We start from the raw sequence: 24,504 nt of genomic DNA on the forward strand, positions 1-24,504 counted from the left end.
TGTTTTGGCCATGTACCCAGTCCGACATACACCGTGGAATAATTTAGTTATGGATGGCTCTCGTAACTATCTCAGTAATTCTCTACTCGAAAGGATATGTTTCAGCTTAAGAGCCTTTCAGAATCCTCTCACATTCTTACAGCAGTGTCACGTGCCTCTTTCTTTATATAGACTCTCCATACTTACCTTCCATCGTTCAGCCTTCCCTTCTTTGCTTAGTTTGGACTTGATATCTGTTTACATGATGTTTATACATATGTTTCTCTTTCCTCTAAAAGATGTTCGCATATGTTTTTCTCTTTTCTGTAAAATTCTTATTATTTTCCTATACGATGTCTCTATGTTTCCCATAGTCGTGCATGCTTTTACAGCTTTGCATTTCTCGTCTAGTCATTCCTGCTTTGTCAGTTTACAGTTGCTGTCAATTTTATTTTTTAGGCGCTTGTATTTTCGTATGCCAGCTTAATTTGCTGCGTTTAATTCATCCTCGGCGCTATCCAAGTATTTCTACGGGGCCTTGCCTTTTTGCTAGTGATCCTCAGCTGCCTTCGCTATTTGTCATCTCGAGCCTATCCACTCATCTCGTATAGTGTTCTCATGCTTGTTTCTGTTAATCAGTACCTGTCAACAACGTCTGGATCCCGCAGTTTATTTAGATCCGATGTACCTTTCTGCAGTTTCTTCCGCTTCAATCTGCAGTTCATGAGCAGTAAATTGTGGTCAGAGTACGTCTCCATGTGGAAACGTTTTGCAGCTTAAAATCTAGTTTTCAGATCTCCGTCGTGGCAGAGTGTAATCTCTTTAAAACTTTCTTGTTTCTCCAGGTCTTTTCCATACATAGAACTTATTTCATGATGTAACCAAATATTAGCGATGGGCGAATTGAGCTCAGTGGAGAATCTAGCCGCTAACTAGCCCTTTCATTCCTCTATTTTCTCCAACTACTTTTCTTTCTCATCCTTTTCCTCTTCTCGAACTTCAGTCCTCTATCACAATTAAATTTTCTTATTTCTTAACTATCTGAAAAATTTGCTTTAACTTAACATACATTCTTTCATCCTGTTCATCAACTGCGTAGCTAGTCGGCATACAAACCAATCTATCGGATGTTGGCTTTACCATTAGTTTGTCTGTTATAATGCAGTCACGATGCTATTGGTAATGTATTACCCCATTCCTACCATTATTCAATATTACGCCTACACCTGCATACCATTAATTGATTTGGAATTTATAATGCTGTAATGACCTGACTAGAAGTCCTGTTCTTTCTGCTACTGCACTTCACTAATTTCAACTGTACCTAAAGTCAGACCATCCATTTCCCTTTTTCAACTGTCTTACCTACCTACCAGATTAAATGATTTTAAGCGCATGATAATTAAAACATGAAACTGACTGTTTTGATTTTATTCACATTTACCTCACAGGAAAGGTTCACGTTATGCCGAAATATTTCTCAGTGCTAAAGCAGTTGTGACGTATAAAACTACCACAGATGTATAAGATAAAAGAATATTGTGATTAGTGTTAAATTTTATGTTTTTCATAAAAAATAAACATAATTACAGAGTCCGTATAAACTGCACTACCCACCAAGATGAGACCAGCTGTCGACTACCAGGTGAACTAGGAAACAAATGAGAGTTGACGTGGTCAGTCAGTTAAGAGTCTTCTCCTTGCGACCATTACTTTATTCTATATTCTATACGTTCCTGAGCATTAAATTTACAGATTACATTCTTACTTAGTGATCAACAGATCAAGCAAAACGTAAAAGCAACAGTTGTTAACAAGAATTAAAAACAGAATCGTCACTGAAGTAGAGTGTGTTTGTGTGACATGTAGGAACAATTGCGGTGCCTCCTACTGCGAGGTATATCAACAACCTTCATTAAATTCCATTGCTCTTGTTGTTTATATCAGTACTAGTGCCCGAATCAGCTAAGTTAGGAAGTACAGCTACAGGATCCTCGGATTCTCGCGTTAACGGTTGGGCTGGTAACTCAGACGAAATCTGTGAATGGCTGCTTGTGATCATGCCTGAAGAGAATTGACGCAATTAAATATGCAATCGGCATGGTGTTGCAAAATAATACTGAAACAGCATGGAAAAAATACAACAGTTCCGAAATGTCTCTTTTCGATTAGTATGGGCTTTTGCAGTGCAATTAGAGCATTCAGAAATTCATATGCGTTATTTAATAAAGGAATATTAACTTCATCAAAATACGTGACGCTAAGCAGGTAGAACGTAACTGGAAGGAGTGTGAAACTGCGCGTAATTATTCCAAGGAAACAGGTACGATACAGGAAGTAAATTTTGTAAAACGTTGTCATAAAAGCGATGTGTACGAGAACGTATATGATTTTCCAAGGGCGTTATTGTTTAACTTTTTACACAGCTCATTGTCAAAATATTGTGTGCTGGGTGCTTCACAGCTTGTATGTCTTTGATAAAGGATATCTTACTGTACACCATATGGTGCAATTCAGTGGCATTTACTTCCAAGACTTATACTTGGAGATAGACCCCATCATCAGTGGCATCTGATGCAACAGGTAAACAAACAAAGTGATGCATATCCATGGCGATAACACGACAACACTGTAGCTGCTTTAGCGTATAAGGAGCGTTCTTTTTGATCGACAATGGTGTGGATAAATTGGTTTATCCTCTGAATGATATGCCACTGTGGTGGGCTGTATTGCAGAATACCGGCCTGGCAAAGACATAGAATCGAAGTGCAGCTCGCTGTGTGCAACAACATATTTTTAACCACAACTTACTCTTACACAAGAACAATTTGAATTCTATTTCATCTTCGTCCGCTTCCTGTCAGCGCCAGCAGAATTTAGGTGGGGAGGTTCCTGTGGCAGTTGCATGCTAAACATGGGGATAAATTAAATATACACACAGCGCCATCCTTATACTATCGTGTGGGAAACTGGCAACTGAAATCTCATGAACATCGTCAACAGTTGTGTCTTGGGGTTCTAATACATATCCTCCACAAAGCTCTTCATTTGAGTACTGTTTAGAAATCACCACTGACGCATGTGACTCGAATATCTGAGGATTATCTTGGCAGGATCTAAAAATTTTTCTCCCGGAATGTGGAATATATGCAGATAGGACACAAAACTGTAGCTAAGTTCACGGACAGAGTACTGCGTACTGCATAAATGTACACACAAATGAAATTACCTTCTGAGGAAGCTGGTATCATGAGTAAAATACTGCCATAATTTTTACGTCATAAATTGTGTGTACAAACAGGAAATAAAGAATATTGTATGTTACCACTTTCGCACAGCTCTTTCGTTGCATTCTTTTGATTTTGTGCAAAAGAGCATTTGGTGCGAGGACACGGTTGACCAGAGGTTCACGTTCGTATCATCTCTTCATTGTTTCTGTAGGACTGACACAAAGATAGCAAAATAAGTTAAGAGAACAGATGGTTGTAAAATTCAGGTGGAAGTAACATTTCCTTGTAGTCAGCTCGTTAGTTTCGTGGTGAAACCTTCATCTATTGTTAGCTGTGTCGCTTACCACAGATAAAGATTTCGTTATGGTTCCTGTATTCACTATGATTGTGTCTGTCGTAGGCTAACGGATGTAGTACTGCAAGCTGTGTGAGGGAAGAAACCTGTGGGATGAATTAACCTTGTTATTACGTATTTCGTAATTTCCGAGCCTTTTTTAAGCCTATGTCCGGCGAAAGAATTTCACAAATTGGTAAATGGTTGTACGATTTTATAAGCCTAGGTAAAGTGTAACACACAGCACACAAGGGCAAAGAGAACGTGCCGTATGAGAAAATATTTCATTTCTGTAACAGCACGGGAAGAAAATGAGTGGTTAGTCGTACGATGAAGTGTAGAAAATTTTCAGCGACGACAGAAATTATTTCCTTTTACCTGCGGAAAAGTTAACTGGAAGTCTAAAAATGTATTTCTGTAATTTGGATATATTGACTCAGAAGTTGAAAGCTGATACACATTTTATAGATTCAGCTACTGAGAAACACAGTTACTTCTATTGTAAAGTGAAGAAACCGCGACATTAGTTCCCGTGTAGAAAGAGAAATATGTGTTGCGAGCGTGTAATGCACATACGATACGGTATTGGTGACACTTAAAAGGCAAGTTAGCACAGCATTCGTTCCACCCCGTGGAACGGCTAGGTTCTGGAAGCGCAGTTAGATGACAGAAAATCTGTGGGCACATCAAACATACGTTTGTTCATATTTTTTAAGAATTATTCAGGACAATTATGAGAAACAAAATTATTAAAAATAATTATATTACACAGGTCGGATACAATTTTTATCCACAGCCATGCTGTGGTCGTTTCAAGGGTGTTTGCTGGGTACAGTGATATAAGGAATAGCTCATTACCTAGTTACTGGATTTTGCGAGGGTCTCCGCAAAGACGTCTGAAATACATTCCATGGAAGGATTCTACATTTACTAGAGAGATTTTTTCCGATTTTTGCTTAAATAATTTGCTTTTTATTTCACACGGATTGAAGAAGTTAGGAACTACGGTGATATAAAGTGTGGGCGACAGTGGCTTCGTTTGTTGTTATATTTCACCACCACGAAAGTCGTCACGTGTGACGGCGATGATCTTTCTTCTTTCTTGGTGTCATGGGAAGGTGACAGGGCACGAAACGTCATTTGACACCGAGACGAACGTGATTTCTAGTAATGTCACCGCATTTTCGTAGGATGCTAGGCTCTCCGCGACTCACTGTTCAAAGTGTCGTTAACACAGAAGTTGGAATTCTGGACAGCTAATTTAAAGAATCATTTGCTTATAGGAAAAACAGGTACTGCAGGAAAGGCCAACAAAAGGCTACATGTCTCCATGTAAGTTGTTGCATTACTCACCTTATTAGTTTTTGCATTTCTGATTCTGTATTCCAGTATATAGTATCGCGGTAATGAGCAGTTAGAATGTCGGATAATATGAAAGTTGCCATTTGGAAAGAAATTGCCCAAGCTGCAAAGTACCACGTATAAAAAAGATATGTGCTACTTTCAGGCATATTAAAAAGTACCGTCCATAGCGAGTGGAATGATATGTGCGAAATCATTGACTTTTTTTACAAAAACAGTGCTTCAAAAACCAGGTTAGACAAAAAGACGCCTATGTGAATGTAATGATCGTATCTAGTGTGGCAAAAATTGTAAAGCAGAAGAGTGAAACGTGAATATGGGAGGAAATCAATGTTAATCGAATTTATTCGGTCTGTAGAGCACCACGTGTTCCAAAAACATTTTGGAAGCAGTCCTTCGAGACTTTAAGATGGAGGAGAGAGGATCAACAAACATAGTATTTCAAAAACTTGAACGGGAAGTAGATATATTCATCTGGTGATAATGAAAGATTGAACCACAGAAAATTCTTTCCCTTGGCAGACCGACACTGCATAGACAGAGCGAAGTGGGAAACTACGTACCCAGGTTGATTGTATCAGCAGACAGGAAGGAATAGGTGCTAGACAAACGGAGGCAGATGCATCTTGTTCGGGCGGATAGAAGATTATGGGGTCTGTGGACATTGGATGACGTAAGTAATGCTTACGATAAAGATCCTTGTCAGTGGTTCCAAAGACATCAAATGTCAGGCACAACTACGCCACAATCGTTGGTAACACAACTTTGTAGAGCACTGTTCCTTATATCAGACCCCTCGGCAAACATCCTTGAAAAAACGGCGGAATGTTTATCTGTAGACTTTATATGCGTCCTGTACGAGTGAATATCACAAGGAGTTCGGACGGGATAACGTTCATTCGCTGTGCCAGAGGCAGCCGCCACCTGGAATTATCTCGCCTCGCCTCGCCTCGCCCCTGAGACGAAGGGCGGGGTGTGGGCCTAGGACAGCCAGTCCTGCTTGATCATGTCGGCGGCCTTCTCGGCGATCATGATGACGGGCGCGTTCGTGTTGCCGCGGACGATGGTCGGCATGATGGAGGCGTCGACGACGCGCAGCCGGTGCACGCCGTAGACGCGCAGGCGCGGGTCCACGACGGCGTTGCGGTCCCAATGCGGGCCCATGGCGCACGTGCCCACCGGGTGGAAGATGGTGGCCGTGTAGTGGCGGATCACGCACCGCCAGTACTGGTCGGAGCCGAAGGCGCGGTCCGCGCACGCGGGCATCGGGTTGCCCAGCACGTACGCCCCGATGTGCTGCATCGCCTTCGTCTCGGCCATCCTGCCACACAGAGACACCAGCTGGTTATGCGTCTGCCGAGTCCTACACACACGACAACTAAAAAACCTCTCACTGACAACGGACGTGCAGCATTACACTATGTTATTTTGCAACAGAAGTGCCTTCTAACCCTCTCTCTTACCCCACCTCGAATCACTATTTCTTACGAAGTACACGTAAATGCACCAGGTGAAACATAGTCCCTCCCCCCAGGGGAGAGTACACTAACATGGCGCAACGTCGCCCCTAGCGTGGGTAATGGCTGGCCTCAGTTCTGCGAGGAAGATAGTCCACAAGTTACTTCAGAGGGGATGTCGACTGCAACGTTTCACTCGCTTTTCCAAATACTCCCAGACATTTTCAGTAGGTTTAAGCTCGAGCGAGTTTGCAGGCCGGTCGAGGGTGAGAGGGTGCTTCCCCAGCACCCGCCATGCATCCTCTGCCGTCTTACCAAATTCTCGCCCCTCCCCACCCACATCGAACACCTGAGCACCTCCTATACTATCTGCAATCTAGTTCCCAATAACTACGTTGTCGGCCCTCTAATCACCAACTGTGGTAAGCTGCCGCGTCCTTACAAATACATATCACCGTTCCTGCACCCACACAGACACTCCGTACCCTGTCCCGAAGAAACTTCTACCAACCCCCTCTCCCAGACTATGAGATCCGCGCTCATATTTATCCCTCCTACCAACTTTAACTCTTTGCGTCTGTTCCACTTCTTATCAATACTCATATTTTTCCTCTCCATGCATCCCCATGCCTTTCCTCTTATTACTACTACCTTACCCACACACCAAACTCCTCGTTACCCTCTGTCTTTTCCACCTTCTGTATTCCCACTACCTGCCCCAACCGCTAATTTCATCTCGATACTTACCCTGCCTAACTGATTCCTATCTTTTCTACCCACACTCCTCAGCTCTATGGAACATATTCTTGCCTCCCGAAATATTCCCACCCAGAGAAGATTTTAAGTGAAAGCGCAGTGATTTATTTTTTTTTTCTCAGAAGAACTTTGGCGTTTTGCTACGTGTTTAGTGGAAAAGAGGTAGAGGACTGGATGACTTGTCAAGAATCTCTTCACTCAGCGTGAATGTGTCACAGATATGCTTAGAAAACTGGAATCGCACACGCTACAAGATGGGCGTCGTCCATCGTGGAGAGAATTACAAAATTTCAAGAGTGCACATTCGAAACTAGTCAACATATATACACTCATGAGCCAAAACAATATGAGCACCTGTTTGACAGCTTTCTGTTCGTCTTTGGAACGAAATACATAACTGATTATGTGTATCAGTGAACCGAGAGTTTGTTGGTAGGTTTGTGGAGGATTTGGCATTAGATATCTACGCACACGTCATATGGTTCGCGTAAATAATGGACCGCTGATTTGCATAGGCCGTGATGGCGCCCGATAGCGACTAGTTGCGTTCCATAAGATTTTCATCAGGCGAATTTGGTCGCCGAGACATCTACGTGAGTTTACTATAATGCACCTCAAACCAGTGTAGCACAGTTCTGGTTCCCCGACAAGGACAGTTAAACTCCTGAAACATGGCAGATATCAAGCAGGAGGTGATGCAGGTGGTTCGCAGCTGTCGACGTGTCTTAGAGTGCTACCAGAGGCCCGTGGAATGCCTCCCTTCGCAAGATACTGCTCTCACCAGCCTGCGTCCAAGCGTCGGGCCGCCGTTCACGCCGATGACGCCGTTCATGGAGACGACCATCGACCTACTGAGTCGACGGAAAAGCCGACACGTTTCCACTGATCGACGGTCGAATCCCAATGGTCCCGTGCTCACTGCAGGCATAATTGACAATGTCGGTGGATCAATGTATGGGTGGTCTGCTGCTAAACTCCATGTTCAACAATGTACGATGAACGATGTGCTCCGAAACACTTGTGCGTGCTCCAACATGTGCATTTTCGGCACAGCTGCGGCAGATTGCCATCTGTCCTACGTTACAGAGCAGACAGCCCTGCGAATGCCACGTTGTGTAAGCAGTCGAGGGCTTCCAACCATTCGGTAGTTTCAGTGACCTACCTGTTTCTGTGGATGCCCACGACAGTAGCACGTGAACATTCGAAGAGCTTTGCCGTTTTCGAGATACTCGTTCATAGGCTCTGCGCAATAATAATCTGCGCTTTGTCAAAGTCGCTTTTCTAAATGGATTTCGGCATTTGCAACCGATATCTTCGCTACTTTGATCCCCTGTCCGTGTCCGCTCCGCCTACTCACTTTTGTTACCGCGTCACGTGGCCGCAACGACACCAGGCGGCATCCAACGTAGCTTTTAGCAATGGTCACAGTGTTTTGGTTTACCGGTGTACTGTGTGTGACAAAAAGTATCCGGATACCCTTATATAGTGCGGTATTGGCCATTAAGTGACATGAGAGGAGGACACACCATTATAAGAGGAGTTTGGGAGTGCGTATTGTGTTGTCAGTAGGGAAGCAGCGACAGCAGACAGTTCGTCAGAAGAGCTCAGTGACCTCAAACGAGGACTAGTCATTTCATGTCACCTGAGTAACAGATCCATCAGGGAAGTTGCAACCTTTCTAAAGCTGCGAAAGTCGACTGTCGGCGATGTGATTATAAAGTGGAAACACGAAGTAACAACCGTAATTAAATCAAAACCAAGCAGATCTCATGTCCTGACATACAGGGACCACTGCGCATTGGGAAGGTTGGTTCACTAATAGGTGTCGAGATACTACTGAGTAGATAGTGTTCTGCTTCCTACAACATACGTACATCACTTTCGGTACCCATGACACCGTTTGCAGGTTTATGAAACTCTAGAAGTTTTTAAATTTATGAAAAATGAGCTGTTATATTTTAAACTTCATGTTTTGAAAAAACTCAAATTTCATGGTTAATTAGCCTAGTTTTTACTATAGTTTCTAATAGATTTGGAAAATTCTAGAGTTTCATACACTTGAAAGTATAGTTTTTAAGCTGTGCAAAATTCATCGAAGCACCTCTCTTACTTATGAATGAAAGTGTATCTGTAGCAACAAATGCAGCAAATAGTAACTGAAATGATGATGAAATTTCACATGTAAAAAAAATTATTTTGTTACGTTTTTGTACTTCCACTGCTATGAGCGTGAATCATGAATCCTTCCTGGTCATGCTGACAAAGTTTTATGACTTTATTTGTAAAAGTATAGACGGGGGAAATTAAAATGTCCTGTGGTGCCTTTCATGCTCCAAGTCGCCTCGTTAAGGAATCATCTGTATGTTCGCACTGGGTGACTATGTTTTTCGTCATGTGAGTTTGCTGGAATTACGACAGGAGCCGTACGCGGCGAACGTCTCTCGCAGGAGACGCGGTGCGCGAGGCGCGGCGCGGCGGCGACTCACCGCGACCCCAGCTGCATGCCGGCCACCAGGATGTCGAGGTCGGGCGACTCGCTGAAGTAGCCGGAGTGGATCTCCGGCGCGCCCCACACCGGGTCCGACTGGTTGAGCAGCACGGCGCCCCGGGAGCGCGGCGCCAGCAGGATGGGCCGCACGGTGATGCCGTCGTAGTAGGCGAGCGGCTCCACGTTCGTCTCGACCGCCTCGGCCGGGTCGCGCAGCAGGTCCGCCACGTTAGCCGCGTCGAACGAGTACTGCAGGTCGGCGCGATCGTGTTCCTCCTCGAACTGCGACTGCGCGAACACCCCCACCTGCGGCGCACCGGCCAATAGCGTACTCGCGCCTTTACCTCTCCTACATGCGACGTCATTTCTTCACATGTCCTTTCAAAACTGTCGATTTCCACGTACTAACAGAAAAAACGTAAAATCTTCGATCCCCTGTCGTGGCACAAGTCGCTAACGAAGAGGCATCAGTGGACGAACATAATCTGGGTCATCAGTATTAGGGCCACTGTTATTTTTTCGTCCAAATAAACTACATATTCCTTTTGTCTCCCGCTGTAACGACCATCACCTGTATCTAAGTAGCAGCTCAGAATATATACAGTATATAAATTCTGTTAATGAAAATCTCCATACTATTTATATTGCCTCATCCACTGCTACCATCCACGTGCTTCAGACGAGATGTGCCAGACGCGTTATAATTACCCGACAATCGGCGAAGGTAACGTTAATTGGCAGACCCCTTCATTTCTACACAGGACCACTACACTGAGGTAACACAAGTCTTGCGACACCTCCCGATATCTTCTCGGATCTCCTTTTGGCCGGCGTAGTTCAGTAACTCGGCGTGGCATGGAGTCAGCAAGTCGTTAGAAGTCCGCTGCGGAATTGACGAAGTGTTGTGGGTGCGGGATTTTTTTGCACGAACCGACAGCTCGATTATGTCCCGTATATGTTCAATGGGATATATAACCGGTGATCCGAGTGGCCAGATCATTTGGCTGCACTGTCCAGAATGTTCTTCAAACCAATTGCAAACAACTGTGGTACTGTGAAACGGAGTATAGTCATCCGTAAAGATCCCACCGTTGTTTGCTTGCAAGAAATCCGTGAATGGCTGCAAGTGGTCTGCATGTAGCCGAACATAACTACTTTCAGCTCATGATAGGTTCAGTTTGGCAGGCGGAGCCAGTCCATTCCACGTAAGCACAGCCGACGTCCTTACGGATCCACCACCAGCTTGCGCAGTGCCACAGTGCCACTTGCGTCCGTGGCTCTGTGGAGCCTGCACCACGCTCGAACCCTACCACCAGCTCTCCCCACCGAAATCGACTCTCATCCGACCAGGTCACGGTTTCCAGTAGTCTATGGTCCAACCGTTATGCTCTCAAACTCATTTCTGCTGTTATTTCACAAAGTGTTGCTTGGCTGTTAGCACTGACAACGCTACACAAATGCCGCTATTCTCGGTTGTTAAGCGAAGGACTTCGGCCACTGCGTTGTCCGCAGCGAGAGCTAATGCCTGAAATTTAGTATTCTCGGCATATTCTTGACACTATGGCTCACGAAATGTGTAAGTAGGCTGTTTAAATTTTTTATATTGGTAACGCCACGTAGCGATCTGTATGAAAATCACTGGCTGTGCTGTGTGCAGTCAGTGGCTGGTTGGCATTGTTGTAATACTCGCCATTGGGCAGATGGATGTGAACAGCGCGTAGCGTTGCGCAGTTGGAGGTGAGCTGCCAGCAGTGGTGGATGCGGGGAGAGAGTTGGCGGAGTTTTGAAATTTGTAAGCCTGGATGCCATGAACTGCTATATGTATTATGGCTTTTGATGACTATTAAGATCTAGTAAAAAAAAATATGATCTACTTCCAAGAAAACGAGGGAACATAAATAGACATTTCCCTTCACAGGAACTGCATTAATAATTTTTTTTACAATTTGGTAACTTGTCTGCTAGAGTAAGTTCTCGTGATGCATCACCCTAGTGTTAAGATGTGACATAGGTATTAAACATGGCCATTTTTACTGAATATTTTTTCTGCTTGAGTTTTGTCACTTTTAGATATAAGTTATTGCATTTGCTGCGGCGGTTTGCTAGGCATAGTGCTACTAAATTTCACTTTGTGTTACTCTGTTCAGCTAGTTTTACTACTGATTTATTTTTCTTGTTGCTGCACATTGGCACATATTAGTTGTAATGTTGCATTTTTGTCATTGCTGTTTGTGTTAATTTGTTATGTGCTGCTGCATTGCCTAGTCCCTTAGTTTATGCATCTGAGCTCAGTAGATTTAAGTTAGCTTAAGAGGGGGTAGACTATATAAGAGAATGAGTTGCGATGAATTAGAAGAGATGCATTGAGAAGTTGTACGAAAAAAGTACAGAAAGCAGGTATAGATAGGACTTTTTGGAAATAATGAAGAGCGAAGGGAGATCTCTGAGAAGGAAAGAAAGTTTTGTTTGCAAAATACTGGAGAAAACAAAACCTGTCCTTTCTTTGTGGTATCCCACTATGTGTTTGTGTACCCTTGGGTATTTGTGTTCTTCCTGTCTTTATGTGTTTATCTGATGAGAGTTACATTGTAAAATTTTTCTGATAATATGTTATTTACTTTGTAAAGATGTTTAGTCAGTATTTATTCTGTTTTGTTTTAATGCTCGTGTATGAAGTTGATGTTTCAAAAGTTATTCTGATCTTTTATATATTTACTTATGTCATAATTCCTGTAACACTGATGTATATCTTTATTTCTATTGTTTTGTAAGGCCTGTATTACTACAAATGTTATCTGTATTATTATGTTTTTAATGATGTATTTTGTAACTTTGTTATTGTATTCTTATGTTATAAAATTGTAATTGACACCAGTTCATCAAATTAAGTTACTTGTAAGTTACATTTCACTGCACACGTTTCTGTTGGTCATAATATATGCACAGTCTGTGAGAAGTTGTGACTGTTGGTGCTTGCACGTGTGTTGATAATTCACCAAGGGACTGGATAACAGCATTGCTAGTTCTAAGGACATTTCAAAAAGTTTTGTGATTACACAAGTGGTGGTTTATGGACTTGCTATATTCTCTGCAAGACTCTTCGATGGTGGTTGTGCACCTGCACAGTCGCAACAGATGGCTGCTGGCCGTCTCTACATTGACTACAGTGGGTCTGCACCTTCGATGGCCCACCAATACCATTATTTCTACAAGGACTGCAGTGGGTCTGCACCTCTGGTGGCCCACCAATACCATACTCTCTACCCCAGGACTACAGTGGGTCTGCTCTGTGATGACCTACCTACCAATATTCTTCAAAACTTCGACTGACTCTGCTTTGGGTTTGCTCTGTTGTGGCCCATTACCTGTCTGCATGTCAAGAGTCAGCACTGTCTTTCCGTTGAAAGGACAACACTACTTCTTCAAGACTGCATGGAAATCCACTACTTCTTTTACTGCTCAGACTTTGAGAAAAAAAAAAACACTGTAATTTTACTGTGATGAATGATCAGTACTACCACGTAGCGCTCTGTATGAAAATCACTGGCTGTGCTGTGTGGAGTCAGTGGCTGGTTGGCATTGTTGTAATACTCGCCATTGTAGTGTTGGGCAGCTGGATGTTAACAGCGCGTAGCGTTGCGCAGTTGGAGGTGAGCCGCCAGCAGTGCTGGATGTGGGGAGAGAGATGGCGGAGTTTTGAAATTTGTAAGACTGGATGCCATGAACTGCTATATACATTATGACTTTTGAACACTATTGAGGTAAATACATTGTTTGTCCTTTATTAAAATCTTTCATTTGCTAACTGTGCCTATCAGTAGTTAGTGCCTTCAGTAGTTTGAATCTTTTATTTAGCTGGCAGTAGTGGCGCTCGCTGTATTGCAGTAGTTCGAGTAACGAAGATTTTTGTAAGGTAAGTGATTTGTGAAAAGTATAGGGCTATTCTTTTGTAAGAATTATTGAAAGTCAGATTGCGTTGCGCTAAAAAATATTGCATGTCAGCTTAAGCACAATCTTGCACACTTTTTCTAAGGGGACGTTTCAAAAATAGAATTCCTAACGATTTCCGAAACGGAATGTCTCATGTGTCTAGCTCCAACTACCATTCCGCGTTCAAACTCTGTTAATTGCAGTCGTGTGGCCATTATTAGGTCGGAAACCTTTTCACACGAATCACGTGACTAGAAATGACAGTTCCGCTAATACAGTGCCCTTTTACACCTTTCGTAAACTATACTACCGCCATCTGTATATGTACTTTCGCGACCTCAGTGTAGTTTTGATAACGGCCACCAGTTTCACTTTGGTCTGAGAGATGGGGTTCAGTACTCACCTCTTCGACACCACTGATAAGATCCACGTGGCAGTTTCATTATGCCCGTATACTGCAAACACCAACATTCGGCCACTAGACCGGAAACTATAAACTGCACTCTCATCATTTGAAGCCTTGTATCGTTCTCCGTCTGTGAGTAAAGGAAAGTACTGAAACCTGTGTGTGCCAAAACATTTGTACCAATTCAAACAGAATGGATTCCAGCGACTTAAAGAGATTTATTGCCCTCCTAGAAAACCTCGAAAAGTCCGTTTATTTCAGCAGTATCTCATCCGGCTGTGTATTATCGCCGCATAATCGAGTAAAATCCTAACGTTAAATAATAACCCCAGTCCGGATGCCACAGAATTTTTCTCGGACAAAGTAGCGCTGTGGTTCAGGCACTGGACACGAATTTAGGAGGAACCAGCCAATCACTTATATGTAGATTTGCCGTGGTTTCTTTAAATGAGGTTGGAAAAGGTGGCTTACTCAGTAGTACTTACTCAGGGTACTTCAGGTTCCGTACCGCTAGTAATTGATGCCCCGCCCCCCCCCCCCCCCCTTTATTCGCGAAGGGTGCGTAGGAAGAATCTTCCTTGCTTCTTACCTCCTTAGTGGCTCCTTTCTAAAATTTCAACTGACGGTACAGCTTCACGACCGCGAAAGAGAACATACGAGTCATCATAACTTTTCGCAGTTGAGATATATGGTCTCCTGATGCGTACAGACCAGGGGTTCTGTCTTCATGAGCTGGAAAACCAGCGAAAACCATCTTGAGTTCCTAGCAACTCCCAAAAAGGGTTTATCCTGACAAATTCGGAGCGTTAGGCGCTTTCTCTGCCATTGTCTCTTCCTGTAGTCGCTCAGTGCTGCGGTCACGCGGCTGTTAATGCAGACAGTGGGAAATCTGAGCTTTCACTTCGAGCACAGTCGCTAACAGATGGCGCTAGAGTAACCGCACTAGATATTTCTACTACCTCCATCCCGTACTACAGAGAAGGAAACTGTCTGTTAGTATGTGTCACAAATAATGCTGGTAAATTCATCTTCCTCGTGAATTAGTAATTAGTCGTGAGTACAGTAGAGCCCATGCCTTAGTGCAGAGAAGAGACTAGATGCACGTTACTACTACTACAGACTCCGTCACGTAAACGACACCTGTTTGTTACTCGCAACGCACGCTGTCTTTAATAAGACATGGCAGTCATGACAGCAGGTCGATGATTCAGTGACTTCATGTCCGCGAGATAAAATCCATCCGAGGGGAAACCTACACTAAAAGTTTTACCGGTTTTTGATGAAAAACGAGTTGTGATTCCTAGGTGGAGTGGAGGTTCTGAGGATTGATACTAACTGGTTCTCTGACTGTTGCAATTTAGTAGAGAAAGAAAGAGGATGAGAACTGTCTGGTGGCTGGCACCTTGTTTGCGAGCTGAAAACAGATCGTTACTTTCCCTGTAATGTGATGTATTATGTCCTACACGGAAAGAAAGAAACTGTTGGAAGAATTTGACGAACTTAGAATTCGCCCTGCTTTCTCGAAGTACAACATTACCGAACTATTTTTCTTCCTGGTTCCGACTATCTAATTTAACTCTCTGACTGAAGTCTCTGTCCCCGTAATCCTCAAGGTCGGGGGCTACTTGGTGACGTTTACTAGTTCCACAAAAAGAATGCACAGGGGAAGCAACTTCATTTTTTTTTATATTTCTCCCGTGGAGGTTCATATTTTTATTATGTGGACTTGTCCTCTCGAAACTCTCAGTTCCAGATTTTATTTTGCATATTCATATTTTGCTTGCTCGTAGTTCTTAAGGTAGGCATAGGTAGCCTATGTTTTCTGGGCATTTTTTGCTTCGAAACATCATTTATGTCACATCACTGAATACTGAGCATCCTCCTGCGACACCCTATATAACGTTTAACACATTGAAGAGCAACGTTCAAGTTGTCATCAAAATAAATACAAAATTACTGTAGCAGCATATTAAGAGTTGACATGCTCTTCTTACAAGAGGGTATACAAAACATTGTGTGTTCTCCAGTCTTTCAAGCAAAGCAGTGCGGTGATACATGTCGGCAAACAGCTCGCCATGACGAGACGACTTTCTGACAGGTGGCTTGTAGCGTTGTATCTGTCCCGGCAACCAAAGAATGATGTGGTTGACATTCTTCACTTCAGTCGCATGTTGGAGATACGACCAGACCAGTTCCGTGAATAATGCTACCTGTAACAGAGTTTCAGAGTTCGTGAGTCTTCTGGAGCATCGATGTTTCTCGTGCCAAAAGATAGTAATCAGCAGCGGATTCTGTTTCAAATAACCTTTGCTTTTGGATTTGGAGATCTCTTGTTACTCTGTGTTCCATTTGTCTCTAACTATTAATTTGTCTGTAGCTGGTAATTTACGTCTGCCTTCTCTCTCTCCATCATAATACCGGATAGTGATGTCATATGTCTTAGTAGTTGTAGCGCTGATTTCGAGTCAGAGAAGATAACGAACTTATTGCAGCATACGTATGGTCCGTAGTGTAGCTTTCACAATCGTCAGCTTCTTAGGTAACTTGAATTTCCTTAAAGTATGACAGCTACTATCCCAAGAAGCACAACCTCACCCGTCTTCATTCTTCGAAGCGTTGTGTAGATGAACCTTGAGTTGTTTAATGAGGTGCTCTGTCAAAACGCAGTTACCTGAACGACCACAGCCCAATTGTAGTTGCAATACACAGGTGTCTCTTTCATAAGTTGAGTTGCTCATCGTGCGCACTCTGGCTTTTCAGCTGAACTGTCTCACAAGCTTCTCTGAATATCAACTGTTGCAAAATCTTGATGGGTAAATTTAGAGAGCAGTGTTGCGTAGCTTCATTTACTGAGCCTGATTTCATTACTCTTAGAGCCCCAGTGGTTTCTGCCTGAGACCACCATTTTATTAAATTTATTTAAAGTATTGCAAGAGAGAGTGTAGTGCATTGAAGCAGTCTGTTACAGCGTTCAAAACAACAGTCGTCGGGGAGATTGTGCTTTGTGGTTATAAGTGACTCTGTCATGCGATTAAAAAAAGAAACAAGTGCGATGTTGAGGAGATCGTTGACAGTGGAAGTAAGTTATCGTAACGGAAATTTGATGTTTTAGTACTCCTTTTATGAGTATCACGAAAATGAAACTGCTGGGACAGTATGTAGTTGTGATACAATTTTTTTTTAGTTTTAGACCCCTTTTTGCTTGTAATTTTTTTAGGCGCTTTGAGTTCGTGGAAGTTTTGACATGTGGGAATTGGTTTAGGAAAAATCCGAGTTTGCTTTCAAATTTATGAAATGAAATGAGGGTGGTTGAGAAATGCACGACCCAGTAGTTCCAAATTGAAAAATATCCTTGAAAAAACTGATTGTTTACCTTTTGCCAGTTCCATCTCACACTCGTTGCTTACTGTTATAAAAAGATCAATTTTGTGAAAAAATTTACATTTATATTCCGAGGTGCAACCACCGCCTTAAAACAAATAATAGTTTACTTTTGCCAATTTCTTCTTATATTTATTGCTTATATTGATAATGAAGGCTAATAAAATGAAAAATTAGAAACTGTGTTCTTTTTTTATGTTTATGGAACTCAAATGATTAAGATAAATGCTCGAATGACGCCAACCGACAGCGTACTATGTAGTACGATTAGATTCCGTAGTTGTTTAAGGTGTCTTCTCTCGTAAGTTGTCTATGTTATATGACGCGTGTCCGTGGTCTTGTGCGGTCTAATTGGAAATGGCGTTATCGTCAGAAGTGGCCGATAGTGCTCTGAATAAATTCTGTTTTCAGCAAAAATGCTTTCTTAGAACAAATAATGTCGTGGTTGAAATAATTTCCAATGGCTTTGTAACAAAGCGCGATAAAAAAATTGAGCATTTCTTTTACACTTTCGTACTGGCTGTTTGTGCCTGCTCATCTCGTAGCAGCGCATCTCTGCATCAGTTCAATGTTTACATTTATTCATATTTAAAGAGAGCTTCATTATGCAAGTGTAAATACTAACCGAAATATTTCACGTTTCCATACGATGAAGCATGGACGATTCTTCCCTGAAGACAACAGCTTCTTTAGATAACAGTCGGGCAGTGCTGGTGACAGTCTGTGACAATTTGTTGATGTTGAGAACATGTGCGGTGCTATTACTTTTGCTTGGCACACACTCCATGTTACTTTCGTTCCTGTAGAACGTTTGCCATCCGGTATATCGCACTGGGCACTGCTATTAAAAAACTCATCAGGACCATGTATTTTATGTTAGAGATCCTATATTGTCGCATCTTAGTCATTTATTAGTCGACAATGTGGCATAATGCAAAACTCGTTTCGGTAATTACCGACGTGTTCGCAAGCATCTACTGTCTGGAAGGTACGTGTGTGAATGTTAGGCACTATGAGTTTTCATCCGGTGCATATCTTATTGTACCCCCATACATCAAGTAATACCTTATGCACCTAATTACAAGAATAGATAAAAACAGGAATCTACTTACAAAAGTTAAAACATGGCGAGGAACATAGATGGCCCAACCATAGTTAAAAGCGTAATCTCCGTAGAACTGATAGACTATTAATAAAAAATTTTGGTGAGAGCATGGACATATATGAACAAGAAGGAAACAGTGTTAAGTGGTTCGACCCCTATATATCAAATGCATACCAGGCTCATGAGTACCTAAACATGACAACAGATAAAAACACAAGAGTACTTTCAAATATTAAAAGATAGTGCACAACATGGGTGAGAATACTCGAGACCCGAACTTGGTAGTTGAAAGCACGCTCTCGATAGGGTGCATAGTCAGTGCGGTTGGAGCTTTTATATTCCTCGCCATGTCCTTGGTCATGTTTTACCGCTCACCTGTTCTTATAATTAGATGATTATGGCTCTTATGTTACTTGAGGTGCAGGGGTACAGTTGCTATTATTGTTTACTTCTTACTGTTTACCTACATTCCTAATGCGGAGGCGGTAAGCCAAGAGACTAGAGCACCTTATAAACGATTAGTTCAAAGACAGATGCTTGCGTCGTTTCAGATATCAAATGTACTACGACGGCTGCGGGTCCCCTGACGGCAGAGTCGTTTGTAAAAGCGAGATGTGTTTCACACGGTTTATTTTTCCTAGATCCTTGCGTCCAGCTTTTGGGAAAAGCTTGTTTTCATGCGGGAGCTAGATAGCTTTCGGGCGACTCCCTAGGATCTTGGGGAACTTAAGCGGCAGGGACGACGTGGCGCGCTGAACTGTTCTCTACGGGAGAGGCTCTCGACTAACGTTGGCTGCGTAGCTCCGGCCAGCGCTGCAGCGCGGGCCGGCCGTACCTGGAGGGGCCCCGTGGAGGCGAGCGGGCCGTCGCCGTGCAGCCGGTGCCTGCGGATGTCGGCGACGCGCTGCTTGTTGCCCGACGCCGAGGTGTTGGTGCGGGGCACCACGAGCACCAGCCCGTCCGTCGTCACGTGGTCCTGCAGGTTGCGGCCCACCGGCAGGTCGGACAGCACGGGGATGCCGAGCGCGGACAGCTGCTGCTTGGGGCCCACGCCAGACAGCATCAGGATCTTCGGCGAGTTGATGGCGCCAGCCGACAGGATCACCTGCGGGGAGTGAGCCACTGGTTCGCGGGTGCTCCAGCTACAGCGCTGCCAGTGCCGGGCAGCTGCCCTTTGCCTACAGCTTCTCCCAGCTACAGTGCAGAGTGGGGAGCGCTTTCGTTAGTATTCAGACCTTACCTCCGTATTCTAAGGTATCATCGGTGGCCCTCATAATATGAACAACAGCGAACGGAAGATCCTCCGTCATGCTTTAACTGGCAAACCATCAGGTCATCTGCCACCATTGAGAACAAAACGTGATTATGGAAATCAAAGGCACAGTCTGACAGTCCTCATTTCGATGAAGGATGCCAGGACATGTCTTAAGACACAAGATAACTACTTCCATTGTACTAGAGGACAATGCAGAATGAAAAAATTGTAGGATAACACAGGCGTCGCTCTGTGTCCAACAAATAATTCAGCTGAAGTGATTGGCAGAACACAGGAAATCGTGGCATTTCGTGTAAAACTAGTCAGAAGATCCAGTAGAGGCAGAGAGGAAGAGGGGGCAGATGACAAATTATTCTACCCACCCCAATGGGTTCCTTCGACAGAGACATTAAGTATTAGAAATATGCTATATGTTCAAGACAGACATAAACTCTCTGCAGCCAGGAAGATTGCTATTTAAGAACCACAAGATAAGAGGTTTGGATAATTCACACAGCAGGCAATATACGGAAAATCATGTTTCATAGAAAATATAATTATGGATTTAAAAATTACGGCCTGTAATAGCCTCTAGACTGCAGACTCTTCTACTCTATACACCATAGCAGTACATGATGTAAAATATGGTGGTGTAATAGTTAATGCATTATAAATAAGTACTGAAGTCCCCGGCGAGGGCAGCTACGAGAGTGCTATACAGATTATCGCTTGTCAGGTGGTAACGGACGGTCTTTTATGTTCTGGAAGATGCTCGGAGTAGCTGATAGGCGTTCTGTTCAAACCAACAATGAGACGAAAGGGGTTCAAGGCTTAAGAAACCGAGTAATGCAGAGTATCCTATGTACATTATTAGGAACAAGATTTATGAAGTGTACTCATGCTCATCAAATTTCTTTGTGTATCATTAAAGTTACGTATACCTCAGCACCATTTGTGTATTCCTTGTCTTTCTCTGTTGCTTGTATTCTTTATAGTCAATCAGTATGTGACTGTGACGAAGTCTGCCAGAGACCGAACAGGATCGTAAGTGGACCTTTGTTTTATAGCTAATTGTATTTCAGCTATTTTAACAACTTAAGTTGCATAATATTTTAATACAGCACTGTTAGTAACGATATTGAACGTCAATATCAAAAGAGAGCTCAGAGTAGAAACCACACTCCTTTTCTGAATAGAGAGGAGGGGGAGGGGGGGGGGGAGAGCAATAACGATAGCAGAACCTTTTCAAAACTGATGTAAAGGTTATCACAGCCTCAATAGTTGTCTAATTAGGGAACTAAAAGTGCTGGCTAGCGGTGCACCGAGAAAAAAGGCATAAACGTCTGACTTTACGATTGATAGTCAGAATCGACGCAAGTGCTAATTAGAGGATTTAAAAATAAAAGAAATCAAAGACTTTATAAAACATCAAAAGACTTGTGATAATATGTATAAAAAATCATGCATTACAGAGAAAAGTTCTTAAATTATGCGGGGAAATCTTGTACAGAACGGAAGGAATGTACCACAAGAAAACATTTCAAATTAGATCTGAAGATTTACAGCCTATCACTCTACTTTTTCAGAAAGCCTACTGCAAAGGAAACGAGCTGAATAGTGCACCCCTTTGTGTAGAAAGCTTTTAAGGAAGTATTCTACAAGTGAATATCGCCTCTCCGTGTATTGTTCACTGAATCATGTTGCAGTTTTTTCAGAATGGGTCAGTAGCGTTAAAAACAAATCCCGAGGCACCTGAACAACATCGCATATCTGTCGGACCGTATCTCTGTCGACTGCAAGACGAAAACAGTTTGCATCATCTGTCACGTTTTGTGCTAGATCACTGATACACTTATCAAGAAGAGCAACGGACGAAGAACAGAAACCTGTGGCACGCCCCATTTTACGTGTTCTCGCCAGATTCAACTTCGGTGTCACATCCGCCTAATCACGCAATAGTTCCGAGTTCAGCCTTTACGCAGCAAAATCATTCTGATGGTAATGTGGGATAGTGTTAAAGATGACCACAGGGCCATCATAACAGTTTTATCGTCGATAACCCCAGTTGATACTGAATGGAAGAATGATTATGAACTGTTTCGAGAAATGACGATCCATAAGGAAGCTAAAGAATCCTCTGCAACAGCGAATTAGTACAGAAATGTAGTCGGGTTTGTTCGATACATTGGACCTCCTTCCAGACAGTGTGGCATCAGAAGATGTACATTTCAAAGAGCATACGGCATTTCGCCATGTCATAACAGAAGCTGAAAATTTGATTGTTCCGGACGAAAAGGATTAACACGATAACGAATCGGAAGAAAAAAGAAAGCAGTGGATTCCATCTATGACTCCAGAAGAGGCAAAAGCATCTCCGAAAAAGTTGCACGTCTTTAGAATTGATTTTGATGGTGGTGATTTTTCGGCATAGGTGACAAGAGAAAAATAGCTTGCACAAGTACGTTGAATGTCAATGAAGCGTAAATCGAACGTCTACAGTAGCCGCAATGAAAAATTTGTGCAAGATCAAGAATGGAACCCTGGTTTCGTGCAGACCGCAGAGAGGTGCCTTAACCGCTGCGCTATCTGAACATGCGACCGGTCCGACTGACACTGTCTTTGATATGTTCATTTATGATTTTTCCAGCTGTGCTGCCAGAGGTTCGACCACGGGGTATGTGGTAACAGCCCCACTGGGGAACGTGACTTGCCTTCCACCGACACTGTTACACTCCGTTCCGCTTCATAAAACTGCAAGCAGCCTGTTATTGTAACCTTGTTAACGATACAGACGCAGCTATCAAATACGTTTCTTAAACTAAAACTACGCGGTTTATAATTCCAGAATAGTAGTTCCGCGTGTAGTCTGCTATTTTATATATTCTCCTGAAGTTAGTACATAGTCAGCTATTTATTCATTACTAAGAATCATTTACATATTGGTAAAGCCACTACACTAAACGCCTAACTCCACAAATAAATGATATTCGTCATATGTCCCGATGTAGTCAGAGCGGCAATACACAATTTAATCTAGTATCTCTTATATCGGAGCAGTGCTTTATTTTTGCGAAAAGTTTGAAATTGTTGATAGTGCGTATTCAACCCACTACACACACACACACACACACACACACACACACACACACACACACACACACATCTTTATGTATAGATGTCACCAAATATTGTGAAGTGTCATTACTGAACAAAGGTAATGAAATTCAGTCCAGTGGTTAGCACACTGGACTCGCATTCAATCCCGCATCCGGTCATCCTGATTTAGGTTTTCGGTCATTTCCCTAAATCGCTCCAGGCAAATGCCGGGATGTTTCCTTTGAAAGGGCACGGCCGATTTCCTTCCCCGTCCTTCCCCAATCCAATGAGACCGATGACGTCGCAGTTTGGTCTCTTCCCCCAAACAACCTCCCCCCCCCTCAACCCCCTCCCCCCCCTGAAATTCAGTCCGTTTAACTGACCGTAAGTAACATGATAATTTTACTTAGTTTTTTTGCAGTACTCTGAAGCTTAAACACGTTTTAATTCCTGATGCACTAATGATGACTTCGTTTTTATTCTATTTACGGGAATAAGTATAATATAAAACCTGTTATCTCCCTTTTTTTTTACAGGTGAGTGCCTTCCGTGTCTTCTTTCCAACCAGTCATCTCGCTGAAGTGGCTGACTCGAGGTAGGTTGTTCTCCCTTCCAAATTTCACCACACTTGAATTTCGTGGGTCCGACTATCATCGTACTTGGTGCCTCCCTATCTCACAGGGCTGAAATATTCGGCTTTCCTCTACGAAAGTTAGGACAGTGCAGTGCAGCTCTGGCAATGTTTGTTGATGTGAAAAATCCTGCGGTGCACCGTTGTTCAGAGTCCACGTGAAACTCTAGGTCTCCTGCAACTGGCTGATTTAGTCAGTTCAAAGGCCGGAGGAGGACAACAGCACACTACCTACCGTAGGATTACGTATTAAACAAAAGTGTATCCAGAGTCAGTGAAGTGAAATCTTCAAAACATCGAGCACCTGTGTGTGAAAGAACGTTAGGAATGAAGCTGCAAAATAAAAATTCTTACGTCTCAATATGCTTGAAATATAGTGAAGCGCTTGCAGCCTAAATAAGACTTTTATTGCAGTCGTAAAAGACGGTTTATAACATACATTGCTTGAAAAGAATACTTGAAGCTGGGACGTGGCAGTGTAAACATTGACAGAAGGAAGAGATCATTTTATCAGTGGGAAATAATGACCTTTTCGTGGAAGAGAAACAGTTGTCCCTGTAGGAGGTGTAATGGCGAGAAGGGAGTTATATACGGTGCCAGTGGCGTCAGTCAGTGCGTGAAAAAGTTGGGCGAAACGAAGAGGTGGCCAGCAAATTGTCGTAGCAGCAGTGTTGCAGTAAAAAAACAAAATTTAAGCGGAGGCAAAGATTTTTTAGAAGTTATGAACAGAAGAGAAGAAATAAGACGCATAAAATAGTAGTAAAGAACTGAAGATCTAGCAGAAGATCGACGCAGAGCAACCGATTGTGAAGGCGAAGAATCAAGACATCGAATGTACAAGAAGGGACCAACAGCCGTCACAAAACGCGAATATACGCTGCACTAACAGACACAGTGTACCTAATGTAACATACAAAATAGGAGGTGGCCTGTGAACTACAGCAGTGGTAAGAACTCTCTTATAAAAGTGATAGCTACCGATCACTCATGTGTCAATGTGAACTATTTTTTAAAAGCGTTTACTGTGAGGAGCAAAGGACATGATAAAATAGACAGTAAAATATTGATAAATAGACGTCTCTTTAATATATCGT

The 24,504-nt window shown here is 42.9% G+C and overlaps 1 protein-coding gene across 1 annotated transcript in view; it reads right to left on the reverse strand.

The window, feature by feature from the left end:
• Positions 1-4,217: 4,217 nt before the first annotated feature.
• LOC126283978 (glucose dehydrogenase [FAD, quinone]-like) overlaps positions 4,218-24,504 on the reverse strand; it is a 124,390-nt gene continuing 104,103 nt past the window's right edge. The window contains exons 5-7 of the mRNA XM_049982439.1: positions 19,264-19,533; positions 9,605-9,912; positions 4,218-6,226 (exon numbers count right to left, since the gene is read on the reverse strand). Coding sequence (XP_049838396.1) covers positions 5,887-6,226; positions 9,605-9,912; positions 19,264-19,533 — 918 coding nt within the window. The 3' untranslated portion in view covers positions 4,218-5,886. The remainder of the gene's footprint in view (positions 6,227-9,604; positions 9,913-19,263; positions 19,534-24,504) is intronic.

The sequence above is a fragment of the Schistocerca gregaria genome, chromosome 8 (assembly GCF_023897955.1).
Source record: "Schistocerca gregaria isolate iqSchGreg1 chromosome 8, iqSchGreg1.2, whole genome shotgun sequence".
NCBI lineage: Eukaryota > Metazoa > Arthropoda > Insecta > Orthoptera > Acrididae > Schistocerca > Schistocerca gregaria.